This window comes from Drosophila kikkawai, chromosome 3L (assembly GCF_030179895.1).
Source record: "Drosophila kikkawai strain 14028-0561.14 chromosome 3L, DkikHiC1v2, whole genome shotgun sequence".
Lineage (NCBI taxonomy): Eukaryota > Metazoa > Arthropoda > Insecta > Diptera > Drosophilidae > Drosophila > Drosophila kikkawai.
Window position 1 is genome coordinate 31,623,262 of NC_091730.1, and position 19,543 is coordinate 31,642,804.

At 51.1% G+C, this 19,543-nt stretch overlaps 3 protein-coding genes across 3 annotated transcripts; 2 read left to right on the plus strand and 1 right to left on the minus strand.

The window, feature by feature from the left end:
• Window positions 1-975: 975 nt before the first annotated feature.
• LOC121503126 (uncharacterized) lies at window positions 976-6,222 on the plus strand. The gene is made up of 2 exons (XM_070285511.1): window positions 976-1,985; window positions 2,211-6,222. The coding sequence occupies exons 1-2, from the start codon at window positions 976-978 to the stop codon at window positions 6,220-6,222; spliced, it is 5,022 nt and encodes a 1,673-aa protein (XP_070141612.1).
• A 52-nt stretch (window positions 6,223-6,274) lies between these two features.
• LOC138928438 (uncharacterized) lies at window positions 6,275-7,216 on the plus strand. Its single transcript, XM_070285512.1, has one exon. It carries the CDS (start codon window positions 6,275-6,277, stop codon window positions 7,214-7,216), a length of 942 nt encoding a protein of 313 aa, XP_070141613.1.
• A 3,807-nt stretch (window positions 7,217-11,023) lies between these two features.
• Window positions 11,024-19,217, minus strand: LOC138928587 (serine/arginine repetitive matrix protein 2-like). The gene is made up of 2 exons (XM_070285847.1): window positions 19,178-19,217; window positions 11,024-13,270 (listed from the first exon to the last, which is right to left on the minus strand). The coding sequence occupies exon 2, from the start codon at window positions 13,264-13,266 to the stop codon at window positions 11,404-11,406; it is 1,863 nt and encodes a 620-aa protein (XP_070141948.1). The 5' UTR covers window positions 13,267-13,270; window positions 19,178-19,217; the 3' UTR covers window positions 11,024-11,403.
• Window positions 19,218-19,543: the final 326 nt, after the last annotated feature.

Here is a 19,543-nt window from a genome sequence, read left to right on the forward strand (position 1 = left end):
TACGCCGCTAGTTTTTGGTCGAGCCGATATTTTAGCAAGTTTCGAATTTTTAGCTAGGTTTTTGGTGGGCGTTATTTTTTTGCGTGCGGTTTCTGCATATCAATCTCCATTGGCCTCCGTTAGCTATTTTTTTAGCTATTTTTTTTTTTGGTGAATTTTTTTTTTTTCTCCACGTAGTTCTTCACGATCTTTTGCGAGTTCCGAAGAAACAAAAGAAAAACCCATACAATTCCCGAAAGTGATTGACATATTCCGAATTTATTAGCGTTTTCCAGCTAGTTTTGGCGTTTTTTTTTCCTCGCAAAGTTCTACGATTGTTGTTGTCGTATTCCGGAACTTAAGGTCGAAGAAGCCAATTTTGAGTAAGTGGCTAAGAATTTGCAACGATTTCCGGGCCTAGTTTGTAGCTAGATCTAGCTATTTTTTTGGTTTTTCGCTATATTCTATTATCCGCACTCGTTTCGTAGATCAGTCACTGAGAGCTCAGTTCCCTCGTTTTTAGCTAGCGACTGATCATAGATAGATTTGGCTATTTCCTTTTCCGGCCGTTTTTTTTTTTGTTACTCTGCAAGCTTCGCAGGGTGTTCCACAGCGTTTAAGGATTAAAGTTCCTTTTTCGTGCACTCGCTTTTCTTTTGCGGGGGGCAGGCCTTCTCTTTTCATAGGGCATAGCTGAGTATGCCCATAGAGGGAGATAAAAAGGGAATCTCCTCCCCGGCCAAGTCGAACCCATCCTCTCCGCGGCCCATTCGAGCCCATTCAGCACCCAGGCCCTCCACTCCGAGGATCAGAAATTCGGCTTCCACCTCCAAAGGGACGGATCGTCGATCGACAAGTCCGTCAAACGCTCCACGAATAGTCATCTCTCGTCCGGTGGCAAAAGCTTCTAGCGACTCTTCGCTTGCCATAAAGTCAGAGTCTCCCTCTGTTTCAAAGCCGGAATTCCTGAGGGTGACACGCTCTAGCAGCCACAAAATGGCATCCGCTGAAAAACCAACGGCCGAACAGCCAACGGCCGAACCGCCAACGGCCGCAGCCGTGGCGTTGCGCAAATTCACAGCCGCCAGCGATCGTGTGAGCATTTTTGAAGCAAAGATCAATACTCCAGGTCAAACTTCCCCGTCCCTACATCTGCTACAAGTCCGCCTGCAACAAGTGAGAGCCTTATGGGACAAGGTAGAGACGGAGTACGACATGTGCTCCGATCTAATTGCCCAAGAAGGATCCCCCGAAATGGGGTCCGTGCTGCAGAGCAAATATGACTATTGCTATTCGGTGTATGAGTCATGTTCTGCAGAGATCAGTGCGACAATTGACAGTGCCACGCCTCAAGCCGTGCAACCACCCTCCCAGCCAATCATTTCCTCCGGTTGCCGCTTACCTCCCTGCGATACAGAAGTCTTCGACGGGGACTACCTTCGATGGCCCACTTTCCGGGACCTATTCACGGCAGTCTATGTCAACAACCCCAGGCTGACACCGGTCGAGAAGCTCTTCCATCTTCTCACGAAGACGAGCGGCGAAGCGAAAGCCATCGTCTCCAAATCCCCGCTCACAAATGACGGGTTCGCCTCTGCGTGGGAAGCGCTTCAAGACCGTTTCCAAAACAAACGACTTCTAGTCAACAGCCAACTCAAGCTTCTGTTCAACTTGAGTTCCATCTCCCAAGAATCTGGTCATGCGCTGAAGGAGCTGCAGTCCACGATTCAGGGGTGTTTGACAGCGCTAGCACATTCCCAAATATCCACGGACAACTGGGATTGTCTGCTGGTGTTCCTGTGCGCAAGCAAGCTGCCGAAAGTTACCCTTTCGCTATGGGAACAGTCCCTAACGTCGAAATCCGACATTCCGGCTTGGGAAGAGATGAACACCTTCCTAAGCGAAAGGTATCGCACATTAGAGGCCATCGAGGACATGAAGCCGACTCAAGCAGTCCCGAAAAAGCTTCAGTCCTTCGAAACCAAAGTCAGCACCAAACCAAAAGGGTGTGACTTATGCTCCAAGGAGAATCATCCAGTACGCTTATGCCCGCGCTTTCTCCAAATGTCCGTCGACGCGCGTTCCGGCTACATAAAAAAGAAGCAGCTCTGTCTCAATTGTTTTGCGAGAGGCCACCAGCTCCGTGACTGCACGAGCACGCACAGCTGTTTCACCTGTAAAGGGAGACATCATACTCTGCTACATCGTAATGCAACTCCTGCAAATTCGAGATCCTCCACGCCCTCTGCTCAGCTCTCTTCAGGACCCTCCAGCAGTAATGCATCGACGAGCAATCCCACGGTGCAAAATTACTTCGCCTCTGGCACTACAGCCGTTCTTCTGAGCACGGCAATTATCGATGTGTGCCATCTCGGCACGAACTACCGAGCACGAGCCTTAATCGACTCGGGGTCCGAGGCGACTTTCATTTCCGAACGCCTCTTCAATTTGATCAAGCTGCCATTCCGCAGCATCCAAACTCAAGTCTCCGGGCTGAACCAATCCGTTTCGGCGAAGTCTACCAGACTCTGCCATTTTCAAGTGCGATCTCCTACTAAGCCGGGTCTCCAGTTAGACACCGCAGCCTACGTCCTTCCGGCATTGGCGGGCAAATTGCCCTCATATCCAATAGCTCGGGATTCTTTGAAAGACCTGCCCGCTCTCCAATGGGCAGACCCCAAATTCTACGAGAGTTCGCAAATTGATGTTCTAATCGGGGCCGACATTTTACCTTCGGTCATGCTGAGTGGCACGCGAGGAAACATTTGCGGCTCTCTACTAGGCCAAGAGACCATTTTCGGATGGGTGCTTACGGGGCCGATCTCCCAGGTGAACTCAAACAGAGTCGCATCCTTCACGACTCAAGTACACCAAGTAGGTGACGAGGCACTGGACGCGCTTCTCAGCAAGTTCTGGGAGGTGGAAGATCTACCAGTCCAGATGGTAAAGGAGTCGGATTCCTATTGCGAGAGGAACTTTCTCCAAACGACGAAGAGAGACGCAAGCGGGAGGTACGTGGTGACGCTCCCGTTCTGCGACCCCGTAAATTCTGGATCCAATCTAGGGTATTCGAGGTCCATCGCGTTAGCTCAGTTTCTCCGAAACGAAAATCGGTTAAAAAGAGACTTTCCCCTAAAAGAGCAATATGACAGCGTGATTCAGGAATATCTGGATCTGGGTCATATGAAAGAAGTTCCGTCGACTCACAATTCTTCTACCTACTATCTTCCACATCATGCGGTGATCAAGCCCGAAAGCACCACTACAAAGCTTCGCGTTGTATTTAACGCTTCAAGCCCTTCAGCAAATGGAACCAGTTTAAATGATATTCTTCATGCTGGTCCAGTCCTGCAATCCGATCTGACTATTCAGATCCTGAAGTGGCGATGCTTCCAGTATGTCTTCAGTGCGGACATTACTAAAATGTACCGTCAGATTTGGGTCGATTCCAAGCACACACCCTTTCAAAGAATTCTGTTCCGAAATAAGGAAGGAGATATCCGAGACTTCGAGTTACAGACAGTTACTTTCGGGGTCAACTGCGCGCCCTTCTTGGCTATCCGAGTGCTGCAACAGCTAGCAAAGGACGTCCAAGGGCCATTTCCACAGGCCAGCCGCATTATTCAGCATCACATGTATGTCGATGACGTGCTGGCCGGCGCAAATTCCGTAGAAGACGCCCAAGATTCGGTCCAAGAATTGCGAGCAGCTCTGAGTTCCGCGGGGTTTCCATTAAGAAAATGGACTTCTAACCATAAGAGCATTCTAAGCAATATTCCAGCTGAGCACCTTCTCCATAGCGAGTTCCTCGATATCGATGCCGAAAGCACGGCCAAGACGCTGGGTATTCGATGGAGGGCAAAATCCGACGAGTTCTATTTCGTCCCTCCAGAATTAATAGTGGAACCTTCCTACACAAAGCGGGAAGTCTTATCCCAAATCGCTAAGTTGTTCGATCCTGCCGGATGGCTGGCTCCGTTCATCATCCGTTCCAAAATGTTTATGCAGGAGATTTGGTTGCAAGACTTAGGCTGGGATGACAAGCTTCCCACGCACATGAGTCAGAGATGGCAGTCGTTTCTCAGAGAATATTCCGACCTCAACAAGATCCGCGTTCCAAGGTGGGTTGGGTACCAGCCAGAGGTCATCGTAGAGCATCACGGCTTCTGTGACGCGTCGCAGAAAGCCTATGGAGCTGCTATCTACGTCCGCGTCGAGATGGGTCACCAGATCTTGACTCGTCTGCTGACAGCCAAGACACGAGTGGCTCCGGTGAAAACCGTGTCCCTCCCCCGGCTAGAGCTCTGTGGAGCGGTGCTTTTAACCGAAATGGTGACAGCAATCCTTCCGCATTTGCCTACCGCCAGTTCCGACCTCCGCTGCTGGACAGATTCCACGATCGTCCTAGCCTGGTTACGTAAGCCTGCTTGCAACTGGACTACGTTTGTGGCCAACAGAGTTGCCAAGATCACTCAGGCAACACCAGTCGACTGTTGGGCACATGTTCCCTCCGAACAAAACTCCGCCGATTTAGCCAGTCGAGGCGTACCCCTGATCGACCTAGCGGATAGCAAACTTTGGTGGCAAGGACCAGAGTGGCTGCAAGGGCCTCGTGAGCTATGGCCTGCCCAAAATGCCATCGATCCGACCGAATTAGAACAGCGTGCAGTCAAGGTGCATTTCAGCAAGACCCCGTCCGAAGAATATCTTGAGCGTTTCTCCAAACTGGACAAAGCTCTGCGGGTCTTAACGTACGTTCTGCGATTCCTTAAACGCTGCCGCAAGAGCGCGATCTCGCCCACTCCACGACCCACAAGTGATGAAATCCGGGAGGCAGAACGAGTTTTAATCTCCATTGCGCAGCGCAGAGCATATGGCCAAGAGCAGAAGCATCTGGCCGAGAAAAGGTCCCTTCCAGTGTCCAGTCCGATTGCGAACTTGTTTCCGTTTATCGACCAACACGGCCTCCTAAGAGCATGTGGTCGCCTGACTGCTGCCAAGGGGTTGCAGTATGACGAACGCCATCCAATAATACTTCCCTATGACTGTAGACTGTCTCGCCTTCTCATCCAATTTGCTCACCAGATTACTCTTCATGGCGGTAGTCAATTAATTGTACGCCTTATCCGATCGAAGTATTGGATTCCTAAAATCAAGAATCTGGTGAAGGCTGTGGTGAATCCGTGTAAAATTTGCACGATTTACAAGAAGCGACTTCAAACCCAGCTGATGGGCGATTTTCCGACAGACAGAGTTTCCTTCTCGAGGGCTTTCACGTACACGGGCGTTGATTACGCCGGCCCTTTCGAGATCAAAAACTATACAGGGAGAGCGTGTCTCATAACAAAGGGTTATGTTTGTGTGTTTGTGTGTTTTTCTACGAAGGCTATTCATTTGGAACCCACTTCCGATCTGACAACCGAGAAGTTCCTAGCAGCCTTTGCTCGCTTCGTAGCGAGGCGCGGTTGTCCTCAGCGGGTCCATTCGGATAATGGCAAGACCTTTGTGGGGGCAGCAACTCTACTTTCTCGAGACTTCCTACAAGCCGTCAAGGAGTCTGTGACTGATGCATACAGCCATCAGGGGCTCGTATGGCGATTTATTCCACCAGGGGCTCCACATATGGGGGGTCTATGGGAAGCGGGCGTCAAGAGCTTTAAGACTCTGTTTTACAAAGCTTCCGCGACCCGCAAGTACACGTTCGAGGAACTTGCGACGCTCCTCGCAAAGATTGAGGCTTGCCTCAACTCAAGACCCCTCTCCCCGATGTCCGAAGATCCCTCAGACTTGCTGGCCCTCACACCGGGCCATTTTCTTGTTGGAGGACCGTTGCTCTCCACGGCGGAGCCCGAGATAAAGGGCGAAGCCAAATCGATACTCAATCGATGGCAACATTTAAAGGCCCAACATCAGCAGTTTAGTGTTCGGTGGAAAGAGGAGTATCTAAAGGAACTCCACAAACGCTACAAATGGCAATATCCGACCCGAAACCTCCAAATCGGCGACATGGTAGTCGTCAAGGAGGACAATCTTCCATCCGACGAATGGCGGCTCGGCAGAATCAGTTCTGTCCAGGAGCCGATGACCTCATCCGAGTTGTGGAGATCCGCACAGCTCGTGGGACTATTAAGCGCCCAGTCCATAAGGTCATACTTCTTCCTGCGGAGGATCAAGTATCCTCCGTTCCCAGGGACTAGGGCTTCTCAGTTTTCGAGGTCCGACGTTTCGTGCTACTCCTGCTAACACTTCGTTTTTTTTTTTTCTTCTATTCATCGCAGGACACGTTTTTTACACAATGGCTCCACGCCCTCGCACCGCCCAGGCCTTGGAAAGCAGACGTTCCCGAGGTACTCAGTCCTACCGCTGCCGAGTCTGCCGGGGAATCCATCCTCTTCGGAAGTGCAAGAGGTTTCAAAAGCTGAGCGCCGAGAAGCGCCTCCGAGCAGTACTTATTAATAAGTACTGCTCAAATTGCCTCGCCCACCAACATTCCGAGGGGACCTGCCGCAGCCAGGACGGCTGCAAGAAGTGTGGAGGGAGCCATCACACCTTGCTCCACATGCACGAGGAACGGGCGCCCGAACGCACACCCCAGCCAACGGCGTCATCATCACGCCCTTCACGCAAGCCGGTCCAACCCACCAGGTCGCATCCTCGCCATTCCGCCAGGTCCGCCTCCAGCTCGTCATCGCCAATTCGGGTCGCCATTGAGCGTCCACATCCGGAGGTCTCCGCTCCATCTACGTCGGTGGCCACGTTGGTCCGTCAGAAGACGGTCCACATACTGCCGACAGCCATCGTCGTGGTCGATACTGGATCCTGTACGTTCGAGACCGCGGCGATGATCGATCCTTGTATGGCGGTGAGCAGCATCGACCGATCGCTGGCGGCCGCTTTCCGGCTGCCCTTCACCAGGCTGGGAGACGACGAGGTCTGTTCGGCGACGCTCCGATCCCGAACAGGCAACTTCAAGCTCGAGGTCGTCCTGAAGCTGGACCCGAGCCTCAAGATCCGGACTCCCATTCGGGCTCTGAGCGACTCCACACGGGCTAAGTTCGGCGACATCCGCCTTGCGGATGAACAATTCCACCGGCCGGCCACCATCTCCCTCGTGTTGGGCGCAGATGTGTTTGCCAAACTGATCCAACCGGGGTTCCTGAAACTCGAGGATGGCTTGCCGGTTGCTCAGAGCACCGTTTTCGGATGGACCGTTTCCGGAGCTGTTCTGGAGTCATGATCCTGCCGATCCTGATTCCTTTTGCTAGCGCAAGGGGGGGGAGAATGTTCACGCCAGAGAGGCGCGAAGTTTTGAGCGGCAGTGTAAGCGGCCAGCGCTTGCGCTCAAGCTTGTGCTCCCGCTCACTGTGTCCTCCGCTCTCCCCGTCTCCCTCTCTTTCGCTGCTCTCCAGCAGTGAACTCACCACTCCGCGGTCCCTGCAGCCTTGTTCTCCATGTAATCTAAGTTTAGTATTAATACAGAAGTGAAGGAATAAAGTGAAGAAAAATCGAAGCTGCCCCCTCTCGCCTACTCATTTTTGGGATACACTTGGGAAACCTTCCAGCCGACAGCCCTTGCGACGACCACACCTACTAGAAGGACGACTACTTTCCTGGCCACTCCGCCCACTCCAGTTCACATTTAAATCTTCAGGGTATGGTATTTGAAACCTGCAGAGTTCCTGGCCAAGCAGTTCTCTCCAACACGAAGAACTATTATTATGCTACTGATATTGAATTACTTCATGCAATTCAGGATCGTCCCCTTATGCAGAGGACTCTAAAGGGTTCATGCAGTTCAAAAGATGTTCTACAGTGGGCAAAACTATTAGTAAAAAGGATGTAGTGTTTATTCTAGCTACGTGAAAATTTAGCTGACCCAGCAAGTCAGTACTTTCCACGTCCATAAAAGTGTAATACCTAGCATGGTTCTACAATTAGATAAAGAGGGTAAGTTAATTAGTAAGAGTTTACTAGAATAAAAAGGTAACCTCTGGTTTGCATCTCAGTTTAAACAGCGTAAAGCGAAAAGAAAGGAGTTCTTTTGAACCGATTCTATCCGTTTACTGTGGACACCATACTGAGGGCTCCCAACTAGGGTTGTTGGTTTTTAAAAAAATATCGTATTGATGAATATCACTCGATGATATTTAAAAATATCGTAAAAAATACGGATATATATATTTTTATTGATATTTTCTGTTTAGCAAAACTTGGATAAAGATTTCCTGTTTCTGAAAATTTGGGTACATTTTGATCCAAAAAATCGTTATATTTGATTTCAATAACCATTAACAACAAATAAGAACTATTTGATGCATAACAGACTGTTTTTAATTTAAAAAGTGAATAGAAATTATCGAACTTAAAAAAACAAATATTTTACCCGCTCTCATGCAACTCTTATTTACGATCCTTGGTATAGAAAAATAATAACAATATTATGAAGGATATGGTATAGGCCAGTGAGTGGTTTTATTGAATACAAATCTGTTTTTAATGATTTTAGAAAAACTCGTTCGGTTACATGCTGGTCTGTCATACGACTACTGGAGTCACCAACAGCACATGGCAGAACATGGCAGCAGCAAACGATTCAGATGAAACCGAACTACCAGGCGTGATCAGGAAACTGAATGCCACCTTCCCTAGCATGGGCATAAATGACATTTGTGAGATCCGGAATTCCATATGATTGTTTCCCAAATACAAAATGGCATACAAATGAAAAGCTGCTTCCTTTCTTTCGGAACTTTTGACTACAGAGTCTCGAAGTTCTATAGTTCTGTTGTGCAGATCTAGAAAACTTTCCTGTATGCTTAATGCGACCATGTGTTTATGTTTGTTTATTTTCAACCATCTGCTTAATAATTTCATCGGTGACATTTTTTACGTGAAGAGGCATATCGAGGTACATTTTTTTAAAACGAGGATCAAGCACAGTAGCTTTCATCAGTATGTTATTCTGCAGCAAATCTTAAACTTAATCTCTTTTCTGATACTTTTAGAAGGGTATCTTTTGTTAGGATGCCTTTAGCAGTAACCATATTAAAAATCTTTTACCGAACTTATTTTAAGCACATCCATCTTTTTTACTTTCTGGCTTAAGATTGACCAAACATAAAATATCGGAAATATAATCTCAAAAAATATCATTATCGCCTATTTTTGCCCAAAAAATATCGCGATGATAATATTTTTTTTAAGGGGGAACATCTGAGTAACTTTTTTTAAAAATCGAAATTTTTTTTTGCTTAAAAAATTCTTTAGGGTCTTAAAAATAACATACCAAAAGATAGAGTCCGGCAAAAGTTTCTAAGTGTCGAAATTTTCCATTCTGCGGCGATGCCTCACATGTACCTATATACGATTTTAAAACTTTAAAAGCGTTTTTCTCAAAACTACTTTTTTTGAGTCGGCCGGAATCCTAACTTGAACAAATCTAAACCGATCGATCCGAAATTTTGTAAGGATGCGTTTTGCTGGGGTCGGCGTCTCAGTCCGCCCAGAGTCCTCATCAGATAAATTTATTTATCTTTGAGACAGTTGAGGAGGGGTTTCATAATATTCTATTTGGGGAAAACTCTTACTCGGGTCACCGAGTCGCGTACCGTTGGCTATGCCGCGACGGACGCTTATGGGGAAAATATATAAGAATATGAGTATCTACAATGCCTATGTATGACTACGCTCTGGCACCATCGTAGCCAGCCCTGGTGGTACAAACTTTATGCGGGTGCCCGAAATACTCCCGGCCGGCGCTGTCGTGGCCAATCCTGCCCAGAAATCTTTCTACGAAAAATGCCCGGAGTACTCACGGTCGGCATTAACTGAGGTAACACTGGTGGCCATAAATATTGTCACAGGCTTGAAATACTCGCCGACGGCAATTTCACAGCTAATTCTGGCCAGCGAAACCTACTACGAAAATGCCCGGAATACTCACAGACAGCAAAATCGGAGGTAATACTGGCAGCCCTAACTACTGCGCAAATGCCCGGAATACTCGCAGACGGCACTGTCGCGGCTACTTCTGGCGCGTAAATCCTACCACGAAAATGCCCGGAATACTCACAGACGGCAGAATCGGAGGTATTACGACCAGCCCTAACTACTGCGCAAATGCCCGGAATGCTCGCAGACGGCACTGTCGCGACTACTTCTGGCGCGCAAATCCTACTACGAAAATGCCCGGAATACTCACAGACAGCAAAATCGGAGGTATTACGACCAGCCCTAACTACTGCGCAAATGCCCGGAATACTCGCAGACGGCACTGTCGCGGCTATTTCTGACACGCAATTCCTACTACGAAAATGCCCGGAATACTCGCAGACGGTAATATCGGAGGAATTACGACTAGCCCTAACTACTGCGCAAATGCCCGGAATACTCGCAGACGGCACTGTCGCGGCTATTTCTGGCACGAAATTCCTACTACGAAAATGCCCGGAATACTCGCAGACGGCAATATCGGAGGAATTACGACTAGCCCTAACTACTGCGCAAATGCCCGGAATACTCGCAGACGGCACTGTCGCGGCTATTTCTGGCACGAAATTCCTACTACGAAAATGCCCGGAATACTCGCAGACAGCAAAATCGGAGGAATTACAGCCAGCCCTAACTACTGCGCGATTCCTACTACGAAAATGCCCGGAATACTCGCAGACAGCAAAATCGGAGGAATTACAGCCGGCCCTAACTACTGCGCAGATGCCCGGAATACTCGCAGACGGCACCGGCGCGACTAATCCTGTCGAGAAAACTACTGCGCACATGCCCGGAATACTCGCAGACGGCACGATCGGGGCGTGACACTTGTACCAATAATTCTAACACTTTGATTTCGAGTTACTTTACTTTTATTTGTCTGGATTTTTCCTTTCTAATCCCTATCTGTCCCTGTCGCACTCTTTATGCTCACCCTGCTTGCCGAAGCCAGTGTTTCTCTCTTGTCGATCGCTTGCTTCCACTTGCCGGCCACGCGTCGGTTAAATCTCGGACTTGGTGTTGTCTTCGTCGTTTTCTCCGCTGTCTTCCAGAACTTCCAACTTTTCTCGCCGCGCACAAAATTTCAAGTCCCGGAAGTTAGTGTGGCTGTCGGTCTCGTTTCCCAGAAATCTCCCCTGTGGGATTTTATCGGGGATTTCTTCTTAGTATTTTCCATGACGTGATCGTGGTTGGTGTCCTGGCTTCGGCGGGAAGTTCAACTATTCTCCTGACTTATTCGATAGTTTTGGGTTGCCACTTAGGGCTAACTTAAAAATTATAATTATTGACTTCAAGTTTTGTCTCTTAACCTACTGCCGTATATATATGCTTAAAACTATTGATTATGAACTTAACCTACTTAATCCTAACTATATACATATATGTAAGGAACAAAATGTGAAGGCCATAAGAGTGGGTCTTCACACCCCCCCTTTACTTTGGGGTGGGTGAGAAGATGGTGACGCGCCCACTTCGGGAGATATGGACCCTATACGACCTGCCGTCGATCTTCTCCTGGCGTCTTATATCCTTAGTTCTTTGCAATCCCAGCTCTCCCTCTATCCAAGTGCGTAGGGTGACTGGGATTTCTCTTCCGGCCGTCTCCACTCGCCACTGGGCCGGGGCCACTACCATGGAGGGTCCTAGCCGCTCCACGGGTCCGGATCGCGGTGTCGGTTCAGGGGAGCTGTCCGTCGAGGAACTTCCCCTTGACCGCGCGGTTCGACGTCGCTGGTTAGGGCGTCCAGTGTATGCGATCTCCCGTACAGCTCCGCACGGGATCTCCTCCCTGGTTCGAGGGCCTGCCTCCACTCGCTGCCGGTTGATTCTGGTCCCGTTCCCATTGGGGCGGCGTCTTCTTTTTGTTGCTGGCTGCGGTTGCGCGAAGTCCGTGTTGCTGCCGTGTGCCCGGTCGCGGTTCTCCTGATGCATGACTGCCCGTGCCCTCGCTGCTTGGCCCGATGTGCTGGGGCCGTCTAGGCGTACCTCGCCGCTGAGTCGTCGGGTGTCGTGGTTCGGCGGCGGTGCAGCCGCCCGCGCCCTCGCTGCTTGGCCCGATGTGCTGGGGCCGTCTAGTAGCGCCTCGCCGCTGAGCCGTCGGGTGTCGTGGTTCGGCGGTGGTGCAGCCGCCCGCGCCCTCGCTGCTTGGCCCGATGTGCTGGGGCCGTCTAGTAGCGCCTCGCCGCTGAGCCGTCGGGTGTCGTGGTTCGGCGATGGTGCAGCCGCCCGCGCCCTTGCTGCTTGGCCCGATGTGCTGGGGCCGTCTAGTAGCGCCTCGCCGCTGAGCCGTCGGGTGTCGTGGTTCGGCGGTGGTGCAGCCGCCCGCGCCCTCGCTGCTTGGCCCGATGTGCTGGGGCCGTCTAGTAGCGCCTCGCCGCTGAGCCGTCGGGTGTCGTGGTTCGGCGATGGTGCAGCCGCCCGCGCCCTTGCTGCTTGGCCCGATGTGCTGGGGCCGTCTAGTAGCGTCTCGCCGCTGAGCCGTCGGGTGTCATGGTTCGGCGGTGGTGCAGTTGCTGTTGGCATACTCTTCCTGGCCATGGTGCGGGGGCTGTCGTAGGGGCCTGGCCCGAACAGCTCTTGGTACGACGGCGGTGGCGTCTCTGGACGTGGTGGTACCTCCCTCCACAGGGGCGTGCTTCTGTCGTCGGAGTCAGAGACCTCAATGATCTCCTCCGTGGTGGCGCTGGACAGTCGGGTTCGCGCTGTGGCGAACGACCGGGCCGTGGTTTCCATTTCGTCGGCACTGGAGATGTCCTCGTACCGTGGCGGTGGGTTGGGCATCTCCGCGGTCGTCCTGGCCACTTCCCTGATGGAAGGCAACATGGTGTCCCGGTCGGACCTGCGGGGCAGTGTGACCTCGGCGGAGGAATTACCCGAGCTGGGTAATAGTGCGTCGCCAGAGGATCCGCTGGATCCGGGCAGTAAAGCGTCGCGTGAGGATCCGCCCGAACTACCTGCGGTGGTGCCGCTTGATGTCTCGCTGCTTGCATCGCCGGTAGTAGTTGGTGCTGCGGTGTCAGCACGGGGTCGCTGCCGTGGCGGGCTCGGGTTACGATAGCCCCCAAATCTTCCGTCTGGTTCTACTTCTCCCAGTGGGTCCCCTGGTGCGATGCAGAGATCGAGGACATCGTCCAGGGAGAGGCCGGTGGCCTCAGCCTCCAGGATCAGCTGATCCGGTTCCCAGAGTGGATCGCTCAGGAGGTCGCGTATCGAAGTATCCAGCGTCTCCTGCATCTCCGCATCGCTGTCCGTATCCACGGTGCCCGTCACTGGGCGTCTCGGGTCTCTTGAACTCATGGCACTGCGGGTAAAGAAACTTAGTATATCTTAAATATTGGATATCCCTATGAGTGCGAATGACTAAACTAAGCCTAGCTCCTTCCTATGCAACTCGTGTTTTCTTAGTCTAACAAGGTTTTAGTGATAGTAAATAACAAACAAAAAAAAAAGTTTTGAGTGGCCAGTCATTGAATTCCCCTCGATGGGGAGGGACGTTGGGTAGTCGCGACTACCAGCAAGTGGCCCCTTTTCTCAAGACTGGGTCCCCTCGGCGGCAGCGGGTGGCTCGTCGTCGTCGGTATCCTCGTAATGGTATTCCTTTACGTCCCCTAGTCCGGCTGTGCGTCGTCGTCGACTCCCAGGCACCTGTAATTGTAAGAGATTAGGAGACAGGAACTTGTGAACCTTGTATGGTCCATCGTATTTGGCCGCCAGCTTTGCAGTGAATCCCTCTGAAGCCTTGGATAGTACGTGGCGGCGGAGGAGTACCAGTGATCCCACGGCTGGTCGCCATTCCCGGCGTCGGAGATTGTAGTGTCGTCTTTGTTCGTTGGATGCTCGCTCGCTGTTGTCTTTGACGATCCGGAACAATTCCTGCATCTGTTCCGCCTTCTTTCCTGGTGGTGGCTGATTCGACGTGTGACTCGGCGTGGCTTGATCGAACAATGTATTGGGTAGTCTCGGTTCCCTCCCTTGCATGATGAAGGCAGGGCTGAATCCGGTGGTGTCTGAAACGCTTGAGTTTATGGCCAGCGAGAGTTCGGGAAGTAGCTCGTCCCAGGTGTTTTGCTCAGCTCCATCCAAGTACAGGGCCAGCATTGTCTTTATGGTCCTGTTTGCCCTTTCCGTTGGGTTCTGTTGTGGCGTGTAGGGGGCTGTGTGCTGAAGTTCCATCCCAAGATTTTTGCAGAATGTTTTAAACGACCGGCTGGTGAACTGGGTCCCGTTGTCACATACGAATGTATGTGGAACGCCAAAGCGACTCAGAATCCGATTCCGGAACGATCGTTCGAGATGGGGTGTCGTCGCTTTCCGGAGTGGGACTAATTCTACCCATTTGGTGAATGCGTCCAGAAATACCAGTAACATGGTATTTCCATGACGAGAACGTGGAAACGGACCCATGAAGTCCGCACATACTACGCTGAATGGTTCTTTGACTTGGCGTGTTGACATCTGGCCGGCGGGTTTAAGTTGGCTTACCTTGTATTTTTGGCAAGTGGGGCACCGTCGTACATACTTGGTGACTTCCCTGAAGAGTCCTGGCCAGTAATACTTTTGCGCTACGCGTTTGCTGGTTTTCCGTGTCCCGAGATGTCCAGCTGTCGGATGATCGTGGCACTCCTGTAGGACTCGTTGTCGGTACTCCTGGCCAACGCATAGCTTCCACGGAACCTGGTCTTCCTCCTGGGGTGTATTCCCCGTCATTCGGTACAGCTGGCCTCCTTCGATCCGGTAGTCTGGAAATTTTCCCGGTTCCTGAGTTACTTGAAGTATCATCTTGCGCACCCATTTGCATTGCGATGGCTCCACGTTGGCTTGTTGTACTGTGTCCAAGGGCTGACGGGAAAGAGCGTCGGCTACTATGTTGAATTTCCCTCGTCGATACTGAACGTCGAACTGATATTGTTGTAGTTCGAGGGCCCATCTGGCGATTCGTCCGGTTGGGTTGTCGATTGAGTTTAACCATTTAAGCGCCAGATGATCCGTCACGACTTCGAACCGATATCCTTCCAGGTAGCAGCGCATTTTGCGAATGGCCCATACGATCGCGAGGCACTCCTTTTCTGTTACCGAGTAATTTTCCTCGGCTCGGGTTAGTCGTCGACTGGCATAAGCTATGACCCGTTCCACCCCGTCGATGCTTTGTAGTAGGACTGCTCCTAACCCGTGATCGCTAGCGTCGGTTTGCAGGGAGAACTTCTGCGTAAAATCGGGGCACGCAAGTACTGGGGCTTCGGTGAGTCTGGTTTTTAGAGTCTCGAAAGCTTGCTCCTGTTCCGTGTCCCAACTCCATTTCCTACCTTTCCGGAGGAGTGTGGATATCGGTTCTACGATGGCTGCAAAGTTCGGGACGAAACGGCGGTACCACGACGCGACACCGAGGCAGCGTCGCAATTCACGGACATTCGTAGGCGGTTGTAGTTCGCGAATCGCGGCGATCTTATCAGGATCAGTGTGGATCCCTGACTCGCTTATCACGTGACCCAGGTATTTTAGACTCCGCTGAAAGAAACTACATTTGTCTCGGTTAAGTTTCAGATTAGCTTGCCGGAGTCGCCTAAATACTTCGCGCAGGTTTTCGATGTGTTCGTCGAGAGTCGTGCCGATAACAATGATGTCATCTAGGTACGCGAAGGCTGAAGGTTCTAACTCCGGACCTATGACGCTATCGAGAGCTCTTTGAAATGTCGCGGGAGCTGAATGTAACCCGAATGGCATCACCTTCCAGTGGAAGAGGCCTCGTCCCGGGACGGTAAAAGCGGTGTATTCCCGACTGGCAGGCGCGACCGGAATTTGCCAGTATCCACTCTTAAGGTCGAGAGTGGAAATGAATCGCGCGTTCCGTAAACGTTCCAGTATGTGATGAATTCTGGGTAGGGGGTACGCGTCGGGGACTGATCGCGCGTTCAGTTGTCGATAATCCACGCACATTCGGATATCGCCTGTCTTTTTCCCGACTAGTACTATTGGTGCACTATGAGGGCTTTTTGATGGCTCGATCCGTCCATCCCGCAAGAGTTCATCTACTTGTTTGTTTATAACCGCTTGCATTGCTGGATTTTTAGGGTAATATCGCTGCTTAATGGGCTTGTCATCCCTCATAACAATGTGATGTTCCGCGATATTAGAAGTGCCCGCCAGATGGTCAAATTTATCTAATTCGGTCTGCAGAAAAGCACTCACCCTCGGATCCATGGTGTCCGGTGCCGCTGTTAAGCTCGTGTTGGTGTCGATGCTGGCTAGGCTTTCCTCTCTTCGGATGTCCGTTGATGTTGATCCGTCAGGCCTAACGCCGTCTTCGCCTTCCACAATTGGTTCTCGGAACCGGACTTTCCTAGTTGGTAGAGGTGTCTCTGGTCCTTGTCGGAAAGGATTGTGTTGTCGAGCGGTCTGGCTGCTGGTAGGCAAGGCCGAAGTCCAGCTAGGTTGGGTCTCCCTTACCATCGGGTCTCCGTGTCGGTTCCGATTCCGTCTGGCACGATTCGGTCGTCTGTGTTTGACTGTGGGGGTCTCCTTAGTGTCCTCGTTGCTCCTGGGTATTCCGGGAGGATCAGCCACGCACTCCTCGCTCGGTGCGTCGTTCCTCGCCGACATCTCCGGGTTTTCCTCGTTGGTTCGCAGGATTCCAGAAGGAGCAGCCACGCACTCCTCGTTCGGTGCGTCGTTCCTCGCTGAAATTTCCGGGTTTTCCTCGTTGCTTCGCAGGATTCCCGAAGGAGCAGCCACGCACTCCTCGTTCGGTGCGTCGTTCCTTGCTAAATTTCCCGGTTTTCCTCGTTGCTTCGCAGGATTCCAGAAGGAGCAGCCACGCACTCCTCGTTCGGTGCGTCGTTCCTTGCTGAAATTTCTAGCTTTTCCTCGTTGCTTCGCAGGATTCCAGAAGGAGCAGCCACGCACTCCTCGTTCGGTGCGTCGTTCCTTGCTGAAATTTCTAGCTTTTCCTCGTTGCTTCGCAGGCTTCCAGAAGGAGCAGCCACGCACTCCTCGTTCGGTGCGTCGTTCCTCGCTGAAATTTCTAGATTTTCCTCGTTGCTTCGCAGGATTCCAGAAGGAGCAGCCACGCACTCCTCGCTCGGTGCGTCGTTCCTTGCTGAATTTTCCGGGTTTTCCTCGTTGCTTCGCAGGATTCCAGAAGGAGCAGCCACGCACTCCTCGTTCGGTGCGTCGTTCCTTGCTGAAATTTCTAGATTTTCCTCGTTGGTCAATTCTGCCCTCGAATCCAATTGTAAGTGTTCTCCTCCGCAGCTAATGATGGCCTTGATGCCACAAAGGAAGTCGATTCCCAGTAGTATGTCATCTAGCACCGTGGGCATCACTAGCAAGAACAGTTTTACCTGCTGTTGGCCCAGGTGAATGGTCACTACAAGGCCCCTAGTGAGGTCTCGGTGGGATCCATCCGCCAATCGGATCCGGGTGCGAATCTCTCGCCAGTCTCTTCCTCGTCCGATCTGCGCCGCCCGTTGTTCGCTAATGAAACTTCGGGTGGCTCCCGTATCCAGGGTGGCCTTAAACGTGTTTCCTTTGATGCGGACCTGCGCCTGGATCCGGCCCTGCTTTAGTCTTAGTACTTGGCTTATTGGCTTGGGGAAACTCCCGGGTTCCTCGGGCGATCCCCGCCTGCTCGAGGCCCGTAGCCGTTTCCCGATCTGCGGCAGCATTCCACAGTGCGAAGGCCACGTCTGCCACAGTCCCAGCAGAATAGAACTTGCGGCTGTCGGCATTCCCTTTGGAAATGGCCACTTTCCCCACAATTCCTGCAGGCGTTGAGTGCGTTGATCGGGGCTTCTGATTCCGGCATTATGGTCCCATGCTGTATCTCGGCTCCTGGTCCGTTCGGCCCCTCCGGGTTTGGGGGTGTGTGTACTCCTATCGGACCACCTGTAGATCCTCGGTGGGGTGCCCTGAATCCTTCGCGTTCCTGATTACCCATTTGGTTTCCTTGTCCTCGACTTCTTACGATCTCGAAGTTTACCACTAGTTGTGTCAGCTCGGCTAGCGTGTGAAAATCCTGACGCCGTGTGTACAGTTGGTACTCCGGCAACATATTTTCGTACACGCGCTCCAGTTCTTGCGCCATGGTGTATCCCGCTCGTTGCATGAGTATGCGGAGATCGATCAAGTAGAATTTGAACAGCTCACCTGGTCTCTGTGTATGCGTCCGTATCTGGTCTTCCAGCCTTTGGAAGTACCGTGGCGGTAAGAAAAATTCCAGAAACTCCTTCTTAAAAGTTTTCCATGTCGTGCCCTGCAGTCTGCTCGTTCGGAACCAGCTCTCTGCCCTTCCGGTTAGGAGCACTGGCATTGCCTGGGATAGGGCCCTTAGATCGATCTGATACGTGGCTGCTCTTTCTTCCATGTGTTCCATAAATCGGAGTGGGTCGCCAGATCCATCAAAAGTAAGCCCCCATCGGGCCATCTTGTCCACCAATGCGGCGCAAGAGGTGCCTTCAGGTCGCGCGCTACGACGTTCGTCTACTTGTAGCAGCGACACCAAATTAGGAGCCGAATTGGTCCGTGGCAGCTGAAGGGTGTGACTCCTGCAGTCGCCCGATACCTTTTCGCCCGTAGGTTCAACCATGACGGTAAGCGGCGATTTTTGGTCGGGAGTAACGGCATTCCCGTATGCCGCTTCCATTTTTGCCAATTGTCCTTGCGTTTCTGGCGACAGATCCTCCCGCTTCGAAAATTCGCTGAGTCGTTGGCGTAATTCCTCGACGGTTCCAACGCTACTTAGCCCGAACGCGGCGGTCAGGGTCTCGAGTTCCTGTTTCCGACGATACGAGATCCACTTGACACCCATTACGTGAGGGTATATACGCGTGACGTTTGGATTCTCGACGATGGCACCAAAAAAAATTCAAATATTGTTTCGATGACCACGGACTACTGTGTTGTTTTTCGTTTGAAATGCCAGCCGCGAATGTTTAATTAATTAATTTTTTTATCCGTATGATGCACGTGGTTCACGATTTTTAATTGCACAATGCACGCGGTTTTATTCTTCGGCGACGAACGACTGTACTTGTTTTGCACGATGCTCACGATAAATAAAAAAAATGTTCTTGTTGTTTGCTGGTCTTGACCGATGTTGACTGCTTGAGCTCTCACGAACGACTGTCCCGATTGCGATGAGTTCTCTTTGTTATATACCCGATGGCGGCGCGATCACGTTGCTTCTCGTCGGTTTTCGTTCGAACTCACGCACGTGGTTCTCTGCTTACTATGGGTATTATGAGCGTGCGATCTCAGAGGTTAGGTAGAGCCCTCTTTGTACTACTGTTACTACTATTACTACTTCTTTTGTTAGTATCTCCCCATTAAAATTCTTTTTCGTGTTTTCGGATATATTTTATTTATTTTGCTGATTCCGAATTTTCCAATTTAACTTTTCTCTCAATGCATTCGAAATTTCTGCTCAACAACAAAATGTAACAAAATTTCTCCCAGAATTTTCTCTGTGTATTTTCCCCTTGACAGAAATTTTCCCAGTGGTAGAGAATAAAATGATCTAGTGGTTCTTTAGGCCACGATGGTTGGAATTTTCCCCCGAAATTTCCTCAACTAGTCCCTG

Excerpts from the sequence above, each read along its gene's own strand:
- LOC138928438 (XM_070285512.1), top strand. The coding sequence starts at position 6,275 with ATGGCTCCACGCCCTCGCACCGCCCAGGCCTTGGAAAGCAGACGTTCC.
- LOC121503126 (XM_070285511.1), top strand. The coding sequence starts at position 976 with ATGGCATCCGCTGAAAAACCAACGGCCGAACAGCCAACGGCCGAACCG. Across the intron at positions 1,986-2,210 it reads GTCAGCACCAAACCAAAAGG|ATCCTCCACGCCCTCTGCTC; the intron begins GTGTGACTTATG and ends TGCAAATTCGAG.
- LOC138928587 (XM_070285847.1), bottom strand. The coding sequence starts at position 13,266 with ATGAGTTCAAGAGACCCGAGACGCCCAGTGACGGGCACCGTGGATACG.